Source organism: Galeopterus variegatus, unplaced genomic scaffold (genome assembly GCF_000696425.1).
Source record: "Galeopterus variegatus unplaced genomic scaffold, G_variegatus-3.0.2 Scaffold217, whole genome shotgun sequence".
Classification (NCBI taxonomy): domain Eukaryota; kingdom Metazoa; phylum Chordata; class Mammalia; order Dermoptera; family Cynocephalidae; genus Galeopterus; species Galeopterus variegatus.
Window position 1 is genome coordinate 705,808 of NW_007726328.1, and position 21,205 is coordinate 727,012.

Here is a 21,205-nt window from a genome sequence, read left to right on the forward strand (position 1 = left end):
TCTGGGGGACCCAGGGGGAGGTCAGGCCAGGGCCTCCTGCCTGTTAGTGGCAGGGCAGGTCAGGAGGGACGTAGGCGGGCTAGAAGAAAGAAGGAAACATAGAAAGGAGAGAGAGAGAGGAGAGAGAAAGAGACCCCAAAGAAGGAAGGAAGGAAGGAAGGAAAGAAGGAATGAAGGAAAGAAACAAAGAGCCTCCAAAGAAAAAAATAAAGAAGGAAGGTTGGAAGGAAGGAAAGAAAGAAAAGGCAGGCAGGCAGGAAGGAAGGAAGGAAGGAAGAATAGAGCCCCCCTGGTCCCGCCTGGCCTGGACTGACCTGCCTCTAACTAGCCCCCGGTTCTGGCCTGGGCTAGCCTGGCCTTCCAGTAAGGGCTCTCCTGGCCTGCTGTCCCCTAGGGCTCCAGGGAAGGGAAGGGAAAGGGAAGGGGAGGGGAGGGGAGGGGAGGAAAGAGAGGAGAGGGAAGGAGAGGAGAGGAAAGGAAAGGAAGGAAGAAAGGAAGGAAGAAAAAATGTTCTCTCTTTCCTATCAAATTTTTAGGAGTCAATCTAGAATCAAAATTTTTTAAAAAATTAATAATGATAGCAGAACAGATGTAAATGTTATCAATTCTGGCAACAGAAAAAGAAAACATATGGTCAGCAGAAGATGAAAAGGGACAGAAAGAGAAAAGCTGGAGAGAGGGAAGGGCAACAATGCCCTCCTGTCACAATGCGAGGGACACAGCCAGCGCAGATGCCACAAGAGCACAGGGTCAAGCACGTTACGTAAAGTTTAAGCACCATGTCTTTATTTCTTAGAATGAGGGGAAAGCCCAAATAAATACCTTTGCTCAAAGGTATTTTAAAGACTTTAATAGAGTATTAATTTCTCTGTAAGCTGCTATTCCTGGAACACTGAAATAACAACATGATAACGTTTATGCAGTCTAACAGGAAATATGTTTTAGTACGTGCAAAGGTGATTCTTACCATTGATAAATCGTAAATTTGCTTTTTTAATGCAGCCACATCTTCCTTTTGATTTATGTGTTTTGACTGTTCTTCGAGCTGAAAGAGCAGATAAAAGCCATGCATTTACAAACTCACTTTGAATTGCTTTGGTTAAGTTTAGGAAAATCCTTGAATGTAGATATGGGGATTCCAAAAGTCTTCAATCTTCAACATTATATGCTTTATAAACCACAGAACTACATAAAATCCATAAAGATTTGAAAATTTGTTTTAAGTAACTTGAACAGTTGAAAAAGAGGTTTTATTGTTAGATGAATTTTCTGGGAAACAATTGAAGAGCCCTTTTTGGAAACCAGTCAACTCTTAAGCAACACAATCCTTGCTTTTTTCAGTTATATTGCATATGAGTCTGGATCTTTATTTTCATCTGCACTTAACACTTCCTACTCTATATATTGTAATTATTTAGAAATATCTTACCCTCCCTTCCTAGAGTGCAGGATTTTTTAAAAATAGAGTTTGTGTCAGATGCACCTACGTTTTCCTCACGGTGAGCTCAAGAAATGCTTACTAAATAACTAAAGTCAATAAAATCTAAGTATGACATGAAGCTAGAGACACACACACACAATTACATAAATACATACATGAGCTTTGCTTGCTGGTTGACTCACTAGTATTATTAGACTAAATTGGATCAGGGAGCATCTATAACATGGAAAACAAAAGCGTCCCTCCTACAAATAGCTGAAATCCTCTGGGAATTATGGGGATTTGCAGGTGTCCAGTGATGGAATGTTTATGTATTGAGCAAAATGTCTCCCACATTTCATCAGGTCTAAGTAGTGTGATTCAGAACTTTTTTTATTTGCCAGATGGTACCCATGGAAAGTTTTTACACAACTATGTCACGACTGCCACATGGCTGACCGTGACTGAGAAAGCCGCTGATTCAATATGATTCCAAGTGTTTTGAGCTGTTATCAGCTTAGACACACTGAGATACTAAGGCCGTTCCTAAAAGGCTAGCTGCCACAGACCTACCTTTTTTAGTTTCTTTATGGTCACCTGCAGATCTCCTACCTCCGTTTCATACTGACGTCGGAGGTCACTGAGGGCTTCTTCTGCTTTGCGTTTTTCCTAAAAGAAAATTTTAAAAAAGAATTTGTTGATTTAAATAGGTTCAGCCTCTTAAAATAAACAACCTTCAAAAACCCCATGGGTGAGAAACATTATGTGTCAAACTAAGGCTGACCTCAGTTCTCCTACACAGGGAGGGCGAGAAGGGACAGCAGAAGGAAGCCAAGTGACTTTAGATGTACAGCAGTTCTGAAGATACAACCTGTAAAAGTGTAAGAACTGCAGAATCCCACAACCGACACACACATCACCTTGGAGTGATAGCACTAAGCCTATGATGTTGTGATAAAGGGCTATAGCACATTAATTAATTACTTAATTGTTGCTATAATTAATTACAAGATGTGGCAAGGCTGAGGGCTCCGGTGCTTGCCTGAGTCCTGTCATGTCATCAGGACACAGTAAGGCCTACGCCTTACCTGAATTTAAATCGCATCACTGCAAATATCTACACAAAGTACTTCCCCACAGGCTGGCACTTTTCAAACATGTCCCTTCAAGTTGTCCAGAGAATGGCAAAAGGGTACCCCAGAAGGTCAGCCCTTCAGAAGCTCTCACAGGCTAAAATATCCCTAAATTTCCTTTTAATTGTGTAATTTTATATCCTATGTCAGTATCCAAATAGTTTACATCACCAACCAGTGAAGTTCGGTGTGTGAATACTCACTGATGGCCCGCCATGTACCAAAAGGTTCTAGGCACCAGGGACATGGGGACCTAAAAACTGATGCTCTCCTGCATTCCAGTGGGGGAGAGAGAAAACAAAGACGATCTCAGGAAATGATTCCAGAAAGAAGAAAAACAGGGAGATGTGACAGGAAGACAGTCTGATGGGGGCTGAGGTGGGGCCTCTCTGCAGAGCTGGCATGACCCCACATCTGAATATCCACCCAAAGTAAAGGGTCTGTCAAACCTGGGCAAGCTGTTCAACTTCTTCATGCTTCCGTTTTCTTATTGGATTATTGTAAGGATTACATTAAATAATCCAAGTAAATTAAATAACCCATATAAATTAAATATTCCAAGTAAGTTAAATACTCCATGAAAATTAAACAATCCGTGTAAATTAAATAATCCATGTGAGGGCCGACCCCGTGGCTCACTCGGGAGAGTGCAGCGCTGGGAGCGCAGCGGTGCTCCCGCCGCAAGTTCGGATCCTATATAGGGCTGGCTGGGGCGCTCACTGGCTGAGCGCAGTGCGGGCGACACCAAGCCAAGGGTTGCGATCCCCTTACTGGTCACAAAAAAAAAAAAAAAGAAAAAAAAAGAAAAAAGAAATAATCCATGTGAAATGCTTAGCAGAAGAGCAACATTTTCCCTAACAGTAACCTTTTTGTTAAGCAGCTGTCTTGACTCCACCCAGCTGCACAGGTGAGGCAACAGGTATTGCCCACTTCACAGGCAGATGGAGACACTGAGGCCTCGATGCAAGGTGCTAACTGAGGCAGCCTTCCCGGCATTGAAATGGACTTGGGTGCAAGTCTGTGCACTGGATCCTTGGCCACAACCCAAACGTAAAAACTTTTATGGCTTAAAAACATTTTATTCAGTGCTCAATAAAGGAAATTATCACTATCTAGCTTGATTCATTCCCAGTCTACAACAGGCAGATGCTGGGAGATCAGATAAAAAGTTATTACAGTAATGTAGGTAAGAAGTGCTAGTGGTTCAGATTAACTCTACCCAAACTTCCAGCAAATGGAAATGGAAGGACACTTCCCAACCCATCCTGTGAGGCCAGCGTTAGCCTGACACCAAAATCAGACGGGGACATTACAGGAAAAGTACAGACCAATATCTCTTCTGAATCTGGATGCAAACGTGATAAATAAAATGTAGCAAACTGAACAACATATAAAAAAAGAGAATATAACATAACCAATTGGGGTTTATTTCAAGAATGCATCTTTGTTTTAACATTCAAAAATCAAAGTAATTCACCACATTAATTTTCTGAAAAAATATAAATGATCATTTCAGAAAACACAGAAAAAGAATTTGACAAAATCCGACATCCATTCCTGATTAAAACAGCAACAGCAACAACAGTAACTCTCAACAAACTAGTGACAGAAGGGAACCTCCTCCGCTTAATAAAGGACATCTACAAACAAGACAGCACTGATATCACACTCAGCGTTGACACACTGAACGCAATGAGGACCTCATCGCTTTTCTTTTTCTAACCAGTGCAATAAGGCGAGAGCAATAAAAAGCACCCTCCAGACCAGAGAGAGAAGTAAAGTTGTCTGTACTCATAAATTACATAATTATAAACCTAGAAAATCTCATGGAACCTACCAAAAAAAAGAGTGTGAACAAGAATGCAAGACCAGCACACAAAAACCAAACGTATCTCTATATACTCACAATGAACAATCAGATTGGAAATTTTTAAAAACAGTTGACAGCAGCATCAAAATGACATACTTAGAAATGAATCTGAGATGTACAAGATCTGTACACTGACTACTAGTAAACATTGCTGAGAGAAATCAAAGAATGCCTAAATAAATGGAGAAACAAATCACGTTCCTGTATCAAAATATTCAATATTATTAAGATGCCAATCCTCCCCAAATTGATCTACTGACGCAATGAAGTTAAATCAAACCCCCAGCAGATTTTTTTTTTCCTTTGCTTTTTGTTTTGTTTTAGAAATTGACAAACTGACTCTATGGAAATTTAAGGACCTAAAATAGCTAAAACAATTTTGAAAAATAAAATCGAGGAACTAATACCACTTGATTTCAAGACTTGTTATAAAGCAACAGTAATCAAGACAATGTAATATTGTCATAAAGATAGACAAATCAATCAATGGAACACAACAGAGAGCCCAGAAATAAACCCACACAAACACAGTAAACTGCTTTTGGACAAAGAGCAAAGGCAATTCAGTGGAGAACAGACAATCTTTTCAACAAATGTTGCTAGAACAATCAGGACACACACACGCAAAAAAAAAAAAAATGTGAACATTGATCTGTACTTTGTGCCATGTCCAAAATAAATCCTAAATGTAACCTAAAATAATCAAACTTATAGAAGAAAACATGGGGCAAATCTGCATGACCTTCGGTTAGGCAAAGATTTTTAAATACCACATCAAAAGCAGGATCCATGAAAGAAAACATTGATAAACTGGAGTTCATCAAAATTAAAATTTCCTACTCTTTGAACAACACTCTTAGGAGAAAGAAAAGACAAGTCACTGTCTGGGAGAAAATATTTACAGATCAGGCATCTGATAAGGAACTCAAATTCAGAAAATTCAAGAACTTTCAAAACTCAGTAATAAGAAAACAACCTAACTTTTTAAATGAGCAAAAAAATTTTGAGACACTTCACCAGAGAAGATAAACACATGGCAAATAAGCACATGAATAGGTCCACAATGCCATCAGTCATTAGAGAAACGCAAATGAAAATCACAACAGGATTCCCATTACGATGCTTAAAGGATGGAGCTCTCACACACTGCTGATGGAAGCGACAAACGGTGGTGCACCCACTCTGGAAATCAGTTTGGTGGTGTCTTCCAAAAGTGAGCACGTACCTACACAGGTGATTCAACCATTCTACTCCAGGAGTTTACTCAAGAGAAATAAAAGTATGTGCCTATGTAAAGACAGGCACACGAATATTCACAGCACCTTAATCCACAGTAGCCCAAAACTGGAAATGCCACAAATGTCCTTCAACAGATGAATGGATAAACAAACCATGGTACACCTGCACAATGGGACATGCCTCAGCAATCAAAAAGAATCAACTACTGATACCTGGATAAGTCTCAGAATAATCATGCTGAGTGGAAGAAGCCAGACCAGAAACAATACATACTACATGATCGCATTTGCATACAATTCTAAAAAGTTCAAACTAATCTATAGTGACAGAAAACAGAACAGTGGTTGCCTGGCAAGGAGGGTAAAGAAGGGAGGAAGTAAGGTGTAACAAAGGGGTGTGAGGAAACTTCTAGAGTGGGTGGACAGGTCCATGATGTTGCTTGTGGGAATGGTTTCACGGTATGTACATGTGTCCAAACTTAACATACTCTACCCTTTAAATATGTGCAGTTTATTGCATGCTAATTATACCTCAACAAAGATATGACAATAAGAAAAAAAGAAACTAACTGAAACGATACAACATATACTACACACACAATAGGACTCAAGGTCAGTGTGGTGCTACGGCAAGGCTAATGTCGGGATCCTGTCAACAGTGCCAATTGTAGCGCTCTTAATCCTCTCGGTGACACCAGTTGTCTAGCCCCACGACCACACCAGTTGTTGGGCTCTTTTACCTGCCAGTAATCCTGCCAACTGGGCCAATTGTTGAGCTAGGGCTGGGTCTGGAGCTCCCAGACCCCTCAAGCCCATTCACAGACTGGGTCACAAACCCTTCATACACCAGGCTGGGTCACCAGACCCCACACACGCAGGTCTATGAGCTAGGTAACCGGCCAAAAGGTCCTTGGGAGCCTCAGGTTGGAAAGCCTGGCTGCACCGAGTAAACGCCCGAGGCCGACGCCTGCCCACCAGCTTCACTAAAACTCCTCTCTCTACTCTCTCTTTCTCTCTCTCTCTCTCTCAAGAACACAGAATAGCAACAAAACTAAAAAGATACATTGGCTTGCATTCGCACTAACTACACACACACACACACACACACACAATTTGCTTACAAAGAATGCTGAACCACACCCAACCAGACCCGAGGCAAGGGCCCTGACCAAACTACTCTATTTTCCCAACAGTCAGGGAGAGGCAAAGGTGGGTAGAGGACTGCAGGGCATCCAGGAGAAGGAGAGACTTTTTCTGAGCTTTGCAGAATTTAGGGACATGGAAAGGGATGGGGCGACAAGCATCAAGAGAAGGAAAACAACTGGAGCCACAGGAAGGAGAGCCACGAGCAGTGATGCCGATGGCCAGAGCTGCCACTGTGGTGCGGACTCCAGGGATCTGTGGGAGCCACGCAGCCTGCAGGGAAACTGGGGAATATCTTCTATCAGCCTGGACGTGTCATTCCAGAGAGTTCCAGAGAGTGTTGAAAAGTGTGTTAGGAGGATGCTAGGATGGGCTGGCAAACAGGCTTCTTCCCAGTGCCAAAGCTACGCAGCTGGTAGGGAGGCCCTGGACGGGCACACTGCGGTTTCCGAGACCACACACATGGCAACTGATGGGCCACACATGCCATTGCTGTGGAATGCAGAAATGACGCTGTGGGTGCACAGATCTGCCACCCCTGAACTAACGCCAGGAAACCAGGGAAGATGTATAATTAACAAAACAAGAAGCTACAAGAGGTGGGAGCATGGTAATATCCCCATTACCAACAACCAATCTGGGATGCATTTAGCTGAGAGAAGCAATAACACGTGTGTGTGACAAGTGTTGGATGAATGAATGAGTGCACAGATTAAATACTCATATAATGGACAGAGAGAAAAAAGGCAGGGGAAAAAAACGACTTTACTTTTTCTGTACTAGGAAAAGGAAAGTGAGAGCAGAATGGGACAGTCTTTGCAGTAAAGCTGGACCTGAATCTTTTGCCCTGTTGAATATGACATCCAAATAGTTACTAAACTTGTTATTAAGATATTGGACAACAAGGACGCCCTAGGGCACATACGTGGTAAAGCCATTTAAAGCAAAGAATCTGAAAGGAACCGAAAGCACACACAGCCAGAGACAAGAGCTGGACACTAACAGCCACGGTGCACCCACATCTCAGCCCTGTGGCAGGCACTGAATACAGATCATCATGCTTAATCCTCATTGGAGTGTGTAGGTGGCATTATCCCATTTTAAAGATGGAACAACAAAGGCACAGAGGTTAGGTTATCTTTCCAGCCAGCCCAGGTAAGGGCAGAGCTAGGGTGCAACGTAAGGTCTACTGGACGCCAGCGCTCGGGCCACTCATGCACTATTTGTTGAATCTCAGCATTAACAGGGCAGATAAATACATATAAATGACATCTTTAACCTAACATCAGTCACTCAAAGAAATATGTCTGTTTTCTGTTTTCAGTAACCATTATTCACCCAAATATATTTTATAAGGGAAAAAAAGACAATTATTTCTTCAATAGAAATCACCAAAGGCAGCAGACAACCTCCGACTTTAAGGAGTCCCTACAATGCTGAATAAAGGTATATTCCTTTATAAAACACCAAAGTTTGAAGACAGAATTTTCATTTCACTGTAATCTAGATTTAAAACTTGCAGTGAGCAAGGGCAGCGCAACAGGTACGTAGAAGTCCAGCCTCTTCTCTGCCAAGGGCAGGTTCTGCCTTCTCCTTCAGGCCTCGGCTCTCATGTCACCTCTTCAAAGATATCTCTGACCTCCCAACCTAAGCAGCTGCTCTCCCAGTCACCATCTAGCACACACGCTGCTTCTGTTACATCCGAAATTATCTGCTTTACTTACTTGCTTATTATCTCCATCTCTCCGTACTCTATTCCCCAAAAGCACCACCAGTAAAAATCTGTCGGGCGAGGGTACTTGTTGTACCCTCGCCCGACACCTAGAGGAATGCCCGGGGCCCAGTCCATGAAAGGTGCTCCATAAAGATTTGCTCAAAGAACGGCCAATCCCAGAAACTCACATCTTTCCGTGTCTTCTGTTCTGCAGCCTGAATCCTCTGATCCATTTCCTCCTCCAACTCATTCAGCTGCATGGCTGCCTTGTCCTGGGCTCTGAAATTCAAAAGGACGCACACCTTCTTGTTACACTCCTGAGCTTGTAACATGAAGAGAAAACACCAGACTCACCTATTTCAAGCCCTATATTTTGCAGAGGAGAAACACACCAGGCAAAATAATATTCCCATTCCTTCCACATCATAAAATGACATTGGCAATTTGACCATTTCAGTGTAAAATGATCTTAAAACTAGATATTAAATAAATGAAATAAATTAGATAAAATGATATTCAACTAGAATGTGGCAAAGAATGAAGATACCAAATCACTGGGAGGCTCTCAATAAAGTCTGGAAATCCTTCTTGCTGCCAGGACTATGGCAAAGAGATGGTTAGATGTAATTCTCAAATGTTAACTATACAAAACTCACAATGTTACAGGCCTGCTACTCATGCCTCAAAGGAGGCCTACCCTGGGGCTCTGATCCACACTCCAGAATACTCTACAGAATCTGCAGTCCTGAGGAGCACCCTTTACCCTACTGGAAGCCCCCCAGGAAGCAAAATTGAGGGAAAAGTCCAGATCCATGTATTGGAAGTGCTCATAAGAAACCCTCCGTGAATTCAACTCTTGCTTGACTATAAGAAAGGTCTTATTTAGCATCAGGATTTTAAAACATTTTCAAATCTTCTACACTTTAATTCCCTTCACTTGCTCCAAAGGCTTGACCAGATAGTTTTAACATCATGTTTGGGGGGAGAATAAAGGGACAGAGGAGCTGAAGACAGGGGGGCCCAAGCCCTCCCCTGCCACCAGGCAGACAGGGCAGCACCCTATCAGAGGGGCTGTGTTCACAAGGTCTAGGCACAGACCAGTGGCGTGGGCAGCAGCTGGGAGCACATGGCAGCGAGAAGCGTCTGTGGGGCATGACACCCAAGAATTGTGACAAACAAAATGAGCCCTCTTTCCCAACACATGCCCAAGGAGTACGGGCCTTCCAGGAAGCAAAGAGGCTGATGTTGGGACTGCAACATAGACAAATTCTTCTTTTGCACTGGGGGGCTACTAAAACCAACAAGATATCCTGTGTGAGACAACTGCCTGTATTACAGTAAGAGTCTAACAGTCTTCTGGCTTAGGGTTCAGGGGGAGGGCTGGGTGAGCAGGCTTAGAGACAGGGAGAGCAGAATTGCTGAGCACCCACCGCGTGTCAGGCACAGCGTGAAGGGCTTCATCCACTGTACCCTCTATACCTTAAGGATGTGAACATTTCATCCTCATTTTGCAGCTGCAGGAACTGAGACTCAGGGAGATTAAGTAACCAGGTCTCATGCCTGTAAGTGACAAGGCCAGGCTTCAGATGGAGTCCTGCCTACCTCTCCGGATGAAGTTTCCTGTATGTTTCAAGTGGCTGGATATAAGATAAATCTTTGAATTGTTTTATATTGAATCCTTGGTCCTGAAGAGTTTATACAAGAGAATCACAGTGACCTACTCATTGATTACAGGCTGACCCTATAAATTACTGCCTGACTCAACTTCTCCTATACTGGCTTAATTTAGAAAGCTCTAGATTCCTGACGTCCAGGAAGGCCACCTGTATATATCATAATGTGATAATGCAGTTCAGGTCATTTGCCGCCTGGGTCAGAGAGCCAGTTAAAGAACCCTGTGTATCACTTAGAAAAGAAGGACCTCAATACCTCTTCACTGCAATGGCCAGGCTTTCCATTTCTGTGCTCTGAAGTTTGATCTCACGGATGAAGTTCTTTATAACGTGTTCATATGGCTGAATTAGTCTCGGCTCCACGAGGTTGATGTTTTGATACAGGGTACTAACTTGTTCTTTTCTGCCAAAAAAATAAAAATTAAATAAAAGCAATTTAAAAATAAAGAAGGCAAATTTGAAGAATTCTTTTAGGAAATAGAAACATAAGTTAAGAACCAAGGAAGAAAAAAACAGCAATAATAGAATGATCTAGAATGAAGACAGCAGTCAGAGGTAATGTTGCATCTTTCTCCATATGAGAGGATGAGGCTTATGAGATCAATGCAAATGCACAGGAAGGGACTTACATGGAAGGACATTTTTTTGTCACTGCTGTTTTTTGGTTTTGGGTTTTGTTTTGTTTTTTAGTAGAAAGACAAGTAAATCTACAGAAAAGGTAGGTAACATAAACCACTGACTTAATTCCATGTTTCATCAATCCTAATAACACACAGTTTAGCCTTTATGATTACAGGAGGGCATATATCCATTATGTCATAGTTGGTTAAAAATACTTCATATAAATTCATATCTACATATGTATTTGTACTGTTTTTACTCACAAGACTTGCAAATGTGTGGGTTTCTTCCGTACACCAACCAATCCTTCAACTTTCTAGACACCAACCAGGTGTCCAACAGGTCGAATCAATTCTGACACTAACTACCTGGAGCTAACCCAGACTCCACAGGTTAAGAGCTCAGTCCCACAAGACTGCCCCTATTTTAAACGCCAGTCACAAGTCCCAGGCTGCCACCTGTACTTCTGACCAACCAGCTACCCATCAGGGGTTCCTATGACCCCCTCCTCAGGTCCCATAATTTACAGAATGGTTCAAAGAACTCAGGAAAACACTTGGCTTATGTTTACCAGTTTATTTTAAAGGATACAACTCAGGAAGAGCCAAATGGAAGAGATGCACAGGTAAGGTACTGGGGGCAGGGGGTGCACGGAGCTTCCATTGCTTTTTTCAGGCACACCACCCCACCAGCACCTCACTGTGTTCATCAGCTCAGAAGCTCTGCAAACCTCGTTGTTTAGGGGGTTTTAGGAAGGTTCCATTGCATAGCATGACAGATTAAATCACTGGCTACTAGCGATTAACTCAATCTTCAGCCCCTCCCTGTCTCCTCCCCAGAGGTCAGGGATGAGACTGAAAACGTCAATCCTCTAATCGTGCTTTGGTCTTTCTGACAACCAGCCCCCATCCTGAAGATATGTAGAGACCCAAGCCACTAGTCATCTCATTGCCCTGTAAGAGACGTTCTCATCTCCCTGGAGATTCCAAGGGGTTTAGGAGATGTGTGCCAGGAACCTGGGACAAAGACCAAATATGTATTTCCTACTATATCACAGTATTTATACATGACAGTCCTCATACTTGTTATTTAATACCATGTATTAAAAGACAAAAATTTTCAGAGGCTTTTCAAAAGAAAATTGACAAGATTAAGTAGCTGATCTGACAGAGGATAAAGAAGCTAGCTGGTGAGGCTGGTGCTGGCTTTGACTCATAGTTTAGGAGGTGATGCACTAGGTATCATCTAGCACGATCCATGAATAGTGTACCCTTTATGTCTAGTTCGTGTATGACTCAACTGCTGTCACTGGATGCTATGGCCATGTGAGAACTTAATAACCATGCTCTTCTCCACCAAATCTAAAGCTTCTCTTGACTGACGGGCTGCATACTGGCCTCCTCGGGCAGTTGACATCAGAGATCATGCAATCCAAACTTCCTTCTCCTGATCCTAGTGAAGAGCCATGCTCATTAATATTTAATGTAAGATGTGACTGTGTTGTGACAGTAGCAGCACTTTTTTAAAGCAAAGAACAGTTACATTAGTTGAAAGAAGAAATGCCAGGAATTTAAAGAATAAGCAATGCTTTGGGCCTGAGATAATAACTTACCATAACACCAGTGTCAAAGAACTCTATCAATTCTCATCAAGTTTACAAATGTTAGGGACAGTTACTGATCACAGGAAAAAATCACTGGCTACTAACCAACCACTTTTGCACACTGCATTATTTGAAAATCACCTCCAGTGCTTAGAAAACTCTCATGTTCAGTAATCTACTGCTATGATTTTATTGTTATTCCCCTGACAGTGCAAAAACCTTCCGTTTCCTACCCCTGATACGGAGATATTGAGCTTCTCCAGGTGCTTGTCTAGCTCTGGTGAGGCTTTTGGGAAGGCCATTGCAGGAACCAGGATGTCTGAGAGCAACTCATAGCCATCTTTGGTGCCTAATGACACCAAAATGACAGCCACAAAAGACCTCTCAGAAATCCTGAGCACAAAATTTGTCCATTCAATCAACATTCCCTGGGCTCTTGCCCTGTCACTCTAGTGAAGACCATGTGAAGACACAGGAGAAGATGGGAATCTACCAGCCAAGGAGAGTGGCCCCAGGAGAAACCATCCCTGCTGTTACCTTGGTATCAAACTTCTAGCCACCAGAATTGTGAGAAAAGAAATTTCTGTTCTTTAAGCCACCCAGTCTGTGGTGTTTGTTATGAGAAATAACAAGACAGCCTTAGTTAAATAAATATAGTGCCCAAAGTCACATAGTGATTAAGTGGCAGAATTGGGATTCAAATTCAGTCTCATGCTGGACAGCACAAAATCAACAATAATATCATATTGTTTCCCAATTGTGTTAAACACCTGAACTTCAACAGAAGAAATAGGATTTAAAATCAATCTACAGAACTAGGAAACACTGCAAAACATGAGGTACATATTAATTCCGATGCCTAATTAAGCACCACATGGCTGTAAACCCTCCCAGGTGTGCTCCTATAAATAAGCTGCTCGATCTGTGCAGAGGCCAATTATGATTCAAAATAATTGCTCAAGTGAAATCTTATTAATAAACCTGCAGGAGTAAGTCACTTTACTTAGTGCTATAAGACAGAGAAAGCTGCCATCATCTTTCCCATCAGAGCTGAGAACAAATGCTGACTGCAATAGTGAGCCATATTTATTACAGAGCAGTAAAAAAATAAAAATAAAAAGTTCTCTACTCTTAGATTGCCCCAGGTAATTTCAGTGCACAACAGAATCATTAGTTTATTAATCTCTGCCATTTACTGACCACCATCAGGATGCAAAGTGCAAATACCTTCTCTTTAATACAAACCTGACTGTTGGCGATGGCCATTAAGATATTGTTATCTAGAGTCCTTGTTTACCAGCTTACTCCACAACAATATAATGTTCAGAAGTGGATGCCTCAGGAGTTCCCCTCACTTTCTGCAAATTTCTAAAATGAGAAGAAATGTAATGACTTGTAAATTTTCTTGGTTTGCTTTCTGGTCTTGGCATTACACAGAATTTCAAGAACAGTTTACAGTGAAGTGTACAATTAGGTTAATTATAAAAAATGCCTGCCACTACCAGAAAATATGTCACATGGTTAACTAACTGTTGTGGATACTCATCTATATTATTTCTTATCATAGGGTCTGGAGGGAGGTTTGATTTCCAGGACACCTGTTGGCTAGGATGGAACCACGTGACCAGTTCTGGGGAATGGAAAGGGAGCAGAAGTGGTGTGTTTCCCACTTCCCACGCTGGCCCCCCAAATCCTTTGTATGATCCCCTACTCATATTCTTTTGTTCCTTCTTTTTTCTTTCCTTCTCTCTTTTCCTCATCTTCAGAGCTATAGAGAAGAACTCCAATATGGCAAAGCCATGTGACAGAATATGCTTCAATCCCTGAATCACCACATGGAGGGAAACTGCTCGGGAGAGCTGCCTGAGCACACCAATCTGTCCAACACATAAGAGAGAAATAAGTTCGTACTGCGTGAAGCCACTAAGCCTTGGAAGTTTTTTGTTACAGTCAGCTTGAGCTCAGAAAGTTAGCATTATAGTTTCCTACTTTGGTATTTTATCATCCTCTTCCAAATTAAAATACTTCATTATCTCCTTGTTTATATTAACTAAGTATTAAAACTTTTACGATTACGGTAAGTCTTTACCACCACCACCCACGCTCTTTAGAAGGGAATAAAGGACTATTCTGAAGCATTCATATACTGAAACAGACATTTATTGAACATCTTATATATGCAGCCCAGGCAGTGATTTAAGTATTTACATGTGTTATTCACTTAATTCTCATGACAATCCTATGAAGACATTATCACTAGTATCCTTTTTACTGAGGAGGAGACTGAGGCAGAGAATAAGTATCATCTTGTAGCACAGCTAGAATTCCAACCCAGTCCACCTGGCTCCAGGGTCAGGCTCCATAGGGCGGAACTAGCTCTTCACACCAAAAAGTAAGTGCCAAACTGATTTTCAGGGGTCCCAACTACACACCTCCATTTAAGGAAATTTGATGTACAATACCAAGATGTTTTAAAATTTACTTTGGAAGAGGATATGTATTATTGCTATAAGGATGGCCCACATTATAAGCATGACTAAGATTAAAATGAGATAACCTTATAAAACTTAGTTTACTTAAAGCTACTTAAGGTAAGCACAACGGTACAGTGAAGCACACTCCCACCTTCCACCCCCGCCCCATCTGCCTGTGGGCTTCATTTGGTCTATACCTGTGAACCAGGAGAATCACCTGGATCATGCTGATTATGGTGATTCTCACACCTGACAGAAAGACCAAAAACAAAACAAAAACAAAAAACTTCATTATAGGTCTTACAAAGATAATACCTGGTCCCTCTACGCTATGATTTAAATGTTGTGCCCTGCATGGGGACATAAACACCTGTGGATTCTTCAACTCAACAGACTTACTTGGCACCAGTTCTTGGTACCAAGTAATCTTTTGTTCCACTCCAAGAGTGCAGTAGTCTCCAGCCCCTCCCGGTGTCCTTGCTCCTGACGTCAAAACAAGCAGAAACTACACAGTGGCCACACACACACTCTGTTTTCTTCTAGGCCTGGTCCAGTTTGGCACATGTGAGTGCTGAGAAGAGTGCCCAGTAGTGATGAGGCTCAAGAGCTCTTTGAACTCATTGAGACCCAGGGCCTCATCTAAAGCGATTACGCCTGAACTCACAGATGCCATGTAGGCCTGTTTACAGGTGTACTTGGCAAATGCTCGTACTAGGTAAAGATTAAGGATCGAGTCATAAGCATTAGTCAGTCAAGACAAAAAACAGTCTCTACTTCTGTACTGAGAAATCCACTAACACTGAAAATAATCTATGGCATAAGGTATCATATGAAATGCAATTAGAGAAAAATGCACCCTGAATTACCAGCCGGTTGTATGTGTTTAAAACCTAAGCCTATACATATTCTTGTTCAATAAATAATGTTGATTTGTAGAAAAGACAGTAGTAATGGCAAATTACTGATAAAAATGTCACAACTTAAATTTTTTAAATGATCCCTGGGAAATAAGCATTTTAAATTTCAAAAGTCCCACTGAAGCTGAGAGGGAAATAATATGTATTTGAAAGAAAAAACACGTATACTTAAGATGTATGAACATTTTTAAAAATCACACATTTTGATAGATGAGCACATATATATTTGTGTTTAGGTATCTGTAATGCAGCTGGGCCGGTATTTAAAATGCCTGGACACCCCTGGAAAGCAGTCAAGTACAGACCACACCACTGCAATTAAGGAACATGGTGACCCAGTAGGGTTGCTTGGGAAATTGGCCCTTAGATTCCAAGTCTTGCTCCTTTAAGCATTAAAATGGGGAGCTATACAATTTATTTAAGCTATATGTTATATAGATCTAAAACCTAAAGCAGTTTTATGAAAGAAAGTAAACAGTATTAAATGCCAATGTTTCCATGATTCTACACTAAGTAATGCCATGAGAAAATTGGTGCTAAGATCCTAAGATCTGAGCATGAGAAATTAAAACATCCATGCCATCCAAGTGAGATCCTGGAAATAAAACGCTCAGAAGCAGACCAAGTTCCTTCCCACATAAGGCTCACAGATGATTGAAAAGTCCTGTGAAATATCAAACTATAAAGCTTCTGCACAGCAAAGGAAACCATCAACAGAGTAAAGAGAAAACCCACCAAAAGGGAGGAAATATTTACAAACTATACATCTGGCAAAGGGTTAATATCCAGAATACATAAAGAACTCAAGAGACAAAAAAAAAAAAAAACTGATTAAAAAATGGCCAGCAGACCTTAATAGACATATTCAAAAGAAGACATAATATTGGCAAACAGATGTATGAAAAAATGCTCAACATCATTAATTATCAGGGAAATGAAAATCAAAACCAGAATGAGATATCATTTTAACCGTTAGAATGTCTATTATCAAAAAGACAAAAGGGCAGGCAGCTCCTACTGTCCAGCAGAGGCAAGATCATGCCCAAGGCCCTAGGCAAGAGCTGTGGGCAGCACCCCCCACCCAGCAGAAGGCAGGAGCACACCCACAGTCCTAGGCAGGAGAAGCAGGAAGCACCCCCGGCCCATCAGAAGGCAGGAGCACACTGAAAACACCACTTCTGGTCCACCATAGCCACTGCCGCCAAAGGGCAGGATGCTGCCACAGTAGTGGCCACTACCACCATACAGGTGACCCACCACTCACTCAAATGCACTGACACAACAACAGTCACCAGCAGAGACTGGAAAAAGAGGAAGAAGTCTCTCCTCAAGCCCACTCCACAGTAATAGAAGAAGCAGCTGGTCTATCAGATAACCAGACATCAACATAAAGATACTGGAAATATGAAAAACCAAGAAAATATGACACCACCAAAGGAATACAGTAATTCTCAAGTACCAGACTCCATAGAGGAGGAAAACCTTGAAATGACTGAAAAGGAAATCTGAGCAACAACCTTAAGGAAACTCAATGAGATACAAGAAGATTCAGACAACATAATAAAATTAGAAAAAAAAATCCAGGTTATGAAGGAGGAAATTTACGAAGAGATTAATACCTTTAAAAAGAATGTAGCACAATTCCAGGAACTGAAGGATTTATTCAATAAAATAAAATAAACCAAGAACTTAAGCAGCAGGTTAGAGTAACTGGGAGAAAGAATTTCTGATCTTGAAAATCATGTTTTTAAAATAACCCAGACAGAAAAAGGAATTAAGAAAAATGAAAAAAGCCTAAGAGAGATAGCAGACAACCATAAGTGCACAAATATTCAAATCATGAGTGTTCCAGTAGAAAGGAGAAGGTATTAAAAACCTATTCAATGATGTAATAATGGAAAAATTCCCAAGAATAGGAAGAGGCATGGACCTTCAGATCCAGGAGGCTCAAACATCACCAAACAGATTCAATCCAAAAAGATCCTCTCCAACACTCATTATAGTCAAACTGACAATGCTCCAAGAAGAAAATCCTAAGAACAGGAAGAGAAAAGCATCAATCCACCTATAAGGGAGCCCATATTAGACTAACAGCACACTTCTCAACAAAAACTCTACAGGCCAGAAGAAAATGGGAAGATATAGTCAAAATACTAAAAGAAAAAAACTGTCAACTTAGAATACTACACCCAGCAAGGCTACCCTTCAGAAATAAGAGAGAAATAGTGTATTTTCTAGACAAACGAAAACTGTGGGACATCACCACCACATGACCAGCCTTGCAAGAAATCCTCAAGGGAGTCTTGCATCTGGAATCCAACAAAGGACAATCACTACCACGAATACACAACAAAGAACAAAACCAACTGGTGGAACAAAAATGAAAACGAGAGAGAGAAAGAAATTAAATCTTACCACCTCAAAAAACCAACAAAGATTAACGTTAAAGACAAACACTAAAAGGGGAAGAAAGGAACAAAAGATATTTAAAACACCCAAATGAAAATAAATAAAATTCCAGGAGTAAGACAATGCCTTGCAATAATGACCCTAAACATAAACAGATTAAACTCCCTACACAAAAGACACAGACTGACTGACTGGATTAAAAAGCTAGACCCAACTATATGCTATCTTCAAGACCCAACTGTATACTCACCTGCAAAGACACATATAGACTAATAGGGAAGGGATGGAAAGAGACATACCATGCAAATGGAAACCAAAGACGAGTAGGAGTAGCTATTCTTATATCAGATAAAATAGATGTTAAACCAAAAACCATCCAAGAGACAATGAAGGTCACTATATAATGATAAAGGAATCTATCCAGCAAGAAGACATAACAATCATAAATATATCTGCCCCATCACCAAAGCACACAGGTACATAAAGCAAACACTATTAGGCCTAAAGAAAGAGATAGACTCCTATATGATAACAGTAGGGGACCTGAACATCCCTCTCTCAGCACTGAACAGATCATCTAGGCAACAAATTAACAGAGAAACACAGGATTTACACCACACTTTAGATCAATTGGACCTAGCAGACTTCTATAGAACATTTCATCCAGCAACTACAGAACATACATTCTTCTCATCAGTGCATGGAACATTCTCCAGGACAGACCCTATGGTAGGTCACAAATCAAGTCTCAACAAATTTTTAAAAACTGAAATCATTTCAAGTATCTTTTCAGACCACAAAAGATTAAAAGTAGAAATCAGTAACAAGCCAAACTCTGGAAACTATACAAATACAAGGAAATTAAACAACAAGATCTTGAATGACCTATGGGTCCAAGAAGAAGTTAAACTAGAAATCAAAAAATTTCTTGAAACTAACAAAAACAAAGATACATCATACCAAAACCTGTGGGATACTGTAAAAACAGTACTAAGAGGTAAATTCATCACAATAAACACTTACATCAAAAGAACAGAAAGACTGCAAATATACAACCAAACACTACACTTCAAAGAACTAGAAAAACAACAACAATCCAATCCCAAAATTTGCAGACAGGAAGAAATAACTAAGATCACAATAGAAATATATGAAATAGAGACCCCCAAAAATGATACAAAATATCAATGAAACAAAAAGTTGGTTTTTTGAGAAGATAAACAAAATAGACAAACCATTAGCTAGGCTAATTAAAAAAAAGAAGAGAGAATACCCAAATAACAAAAATCAGAAATGAAGAAGGAGACATTACAACCAACGATACAGAAACACAAAGCATCATTAAAGACTATTATAAACAACTACATGTCAACAAATTTGGAAACTTGAAGGAAATGGATAAATTTCTGGACACATACTCACCACCAAGACTGAACGAAGACATAGAAAATGTGAACAGACCGATAACAAGCTACAAGATTAAAACAGTAATCCGCACTCTCCCTACAAAACCCAGGACCTGATGACTTTACCTCTGAATTCTACCAAATCTTTAAAGAGGAATTAACAGCAATTCTCTTCAAAATATTTCAAAAGATTGAAACAGAGGCCATTCTTCCAAACTCATTCTATGAGGCCAGCATCATCCTGATACCAAAACCAGACAAATACAACAACAACAACAAAAAACTATAAGCCAGTACAACTGATGAACATAGATGCAAAAATCCTCAACAAAATAATAGCAATCAGAATACAGCAAAACGTAAAAAAATTACACACCACAATCAAGTGGGATTCATCCCAGGGATGCAAGGATGTTTCAATATATGCAAGTCAATAAATGTGATAAACCACACCAACAAAATTAAGGACAAAAACTACACAATTATCTCAATAGATGCCAAAAAAGCTTTTGACAAAATTCAACATCCCTTTTGATAGACTCTCAACACAATAAAAGCCACATACAACAATCTACCACCAATATCATCCTAAGAACAGGAACAACACAAGGATGCCCAGTCTTACCACTCCTATTTAACATAGTACTAGAAGTACTAACCAGAGCAATTAGGCAAGAGGCATAAATAAAGAGAACCAGATTGGAAAAGACAAAGTCAATTCGTCCCTGTTTGCAGATGACATGAGCTTATATATACAAAAACCTAAAGACCCTATCAAAAAGCTCTTAGGGATAATAAACAATTTCACTAAAGTTTCAGGATACAAAATCAACTCACAAATATCAGTACTGTTTTTTATACTCCAATAACAAACTAGCAGAAAAAGAAATCAAGAGAACAAACCCATTTGCAATAGTCACACAAAAAAATAAAATACCCAGCAACCAATTTAACCAAAGAGATGAAAGATCCCTATAGTGTGAACTAAAAATCATGGCTTTAAGAAATTAAAGAGGACACAAAAAGATGGAAAGACATTCCACACTCTTAGATTGGAAGAATTAACATTGTGAAAATGTCCATACTACCCAAAGCCATCTATAGAGTCAACACAATCCCCATCAAAATACCAATGACATTCTTCACAGAAATAGAAAAAACAATCCTAACATTCATATGGAACAACAAAAGACCTTGAATATCCAAAACAAACCTGAACAAAAAACATAAATAAATAAAACCAGAGGCATATCACTACCTGACTTCAAATTATACTACAAAGACACAGGAACCAAATAGCATGGTACCAGCATAAAAACAGACACACACCAAGGGAACAGAATAGAGAACTGAGAGATCAACCCATATACTTACAGCCAACTGATTTTCAACAAAGGCACCAAGAACAGATATTGGGGAAAGACTGCCTCTTTGATAAATGGTGCTGGGAAAACTTGATATGCATGTGTAGAAGAATAAAACCAGACCTGTACCTCTTTCCATATACCAAAATCAACCCAAAATGGATTAAAGACTTATATATAAGACCTGAAGCTATAAAACTACTAAAAGAAAACATAGGGG

The 21,205-nt window shown here is 40.4% G+C and overlaps 1 protein-coding gene across 1 annotated transcript in view; it reads right to left on the reverse strand.

Moving 5' to 3' along the window:
- RASEF (RAS and EF-hand domain containing) overlaps positions 1-21,205 on the reverse strand; it is a 92,515-nt gene that overhangs the window by 35,295 nt on the left and 36,015 nt on the right. Inside the window, exons 4-7 of the mRNA XM_008566003.1 lie at positions 10,448-10,594; positions 8,707-8,797; positions 1,994-2,089; positions 968-1,045 (exon numbers count right to left, since the gene is read on the reverse strand). Of these exons, the coding sequence (XP_008564225.1) occupies positions 968-1,045; positions 1,994-2,089; positions 8,707-8,797; positions 10,448-10,594 (412 nt within the window). The remainder of the gene's footprint in view (positions 1-967; positions 1,046-1,993; positions 2,090-8,706; positions 8,798-10,447; positions 10,595-21,205) is intronic.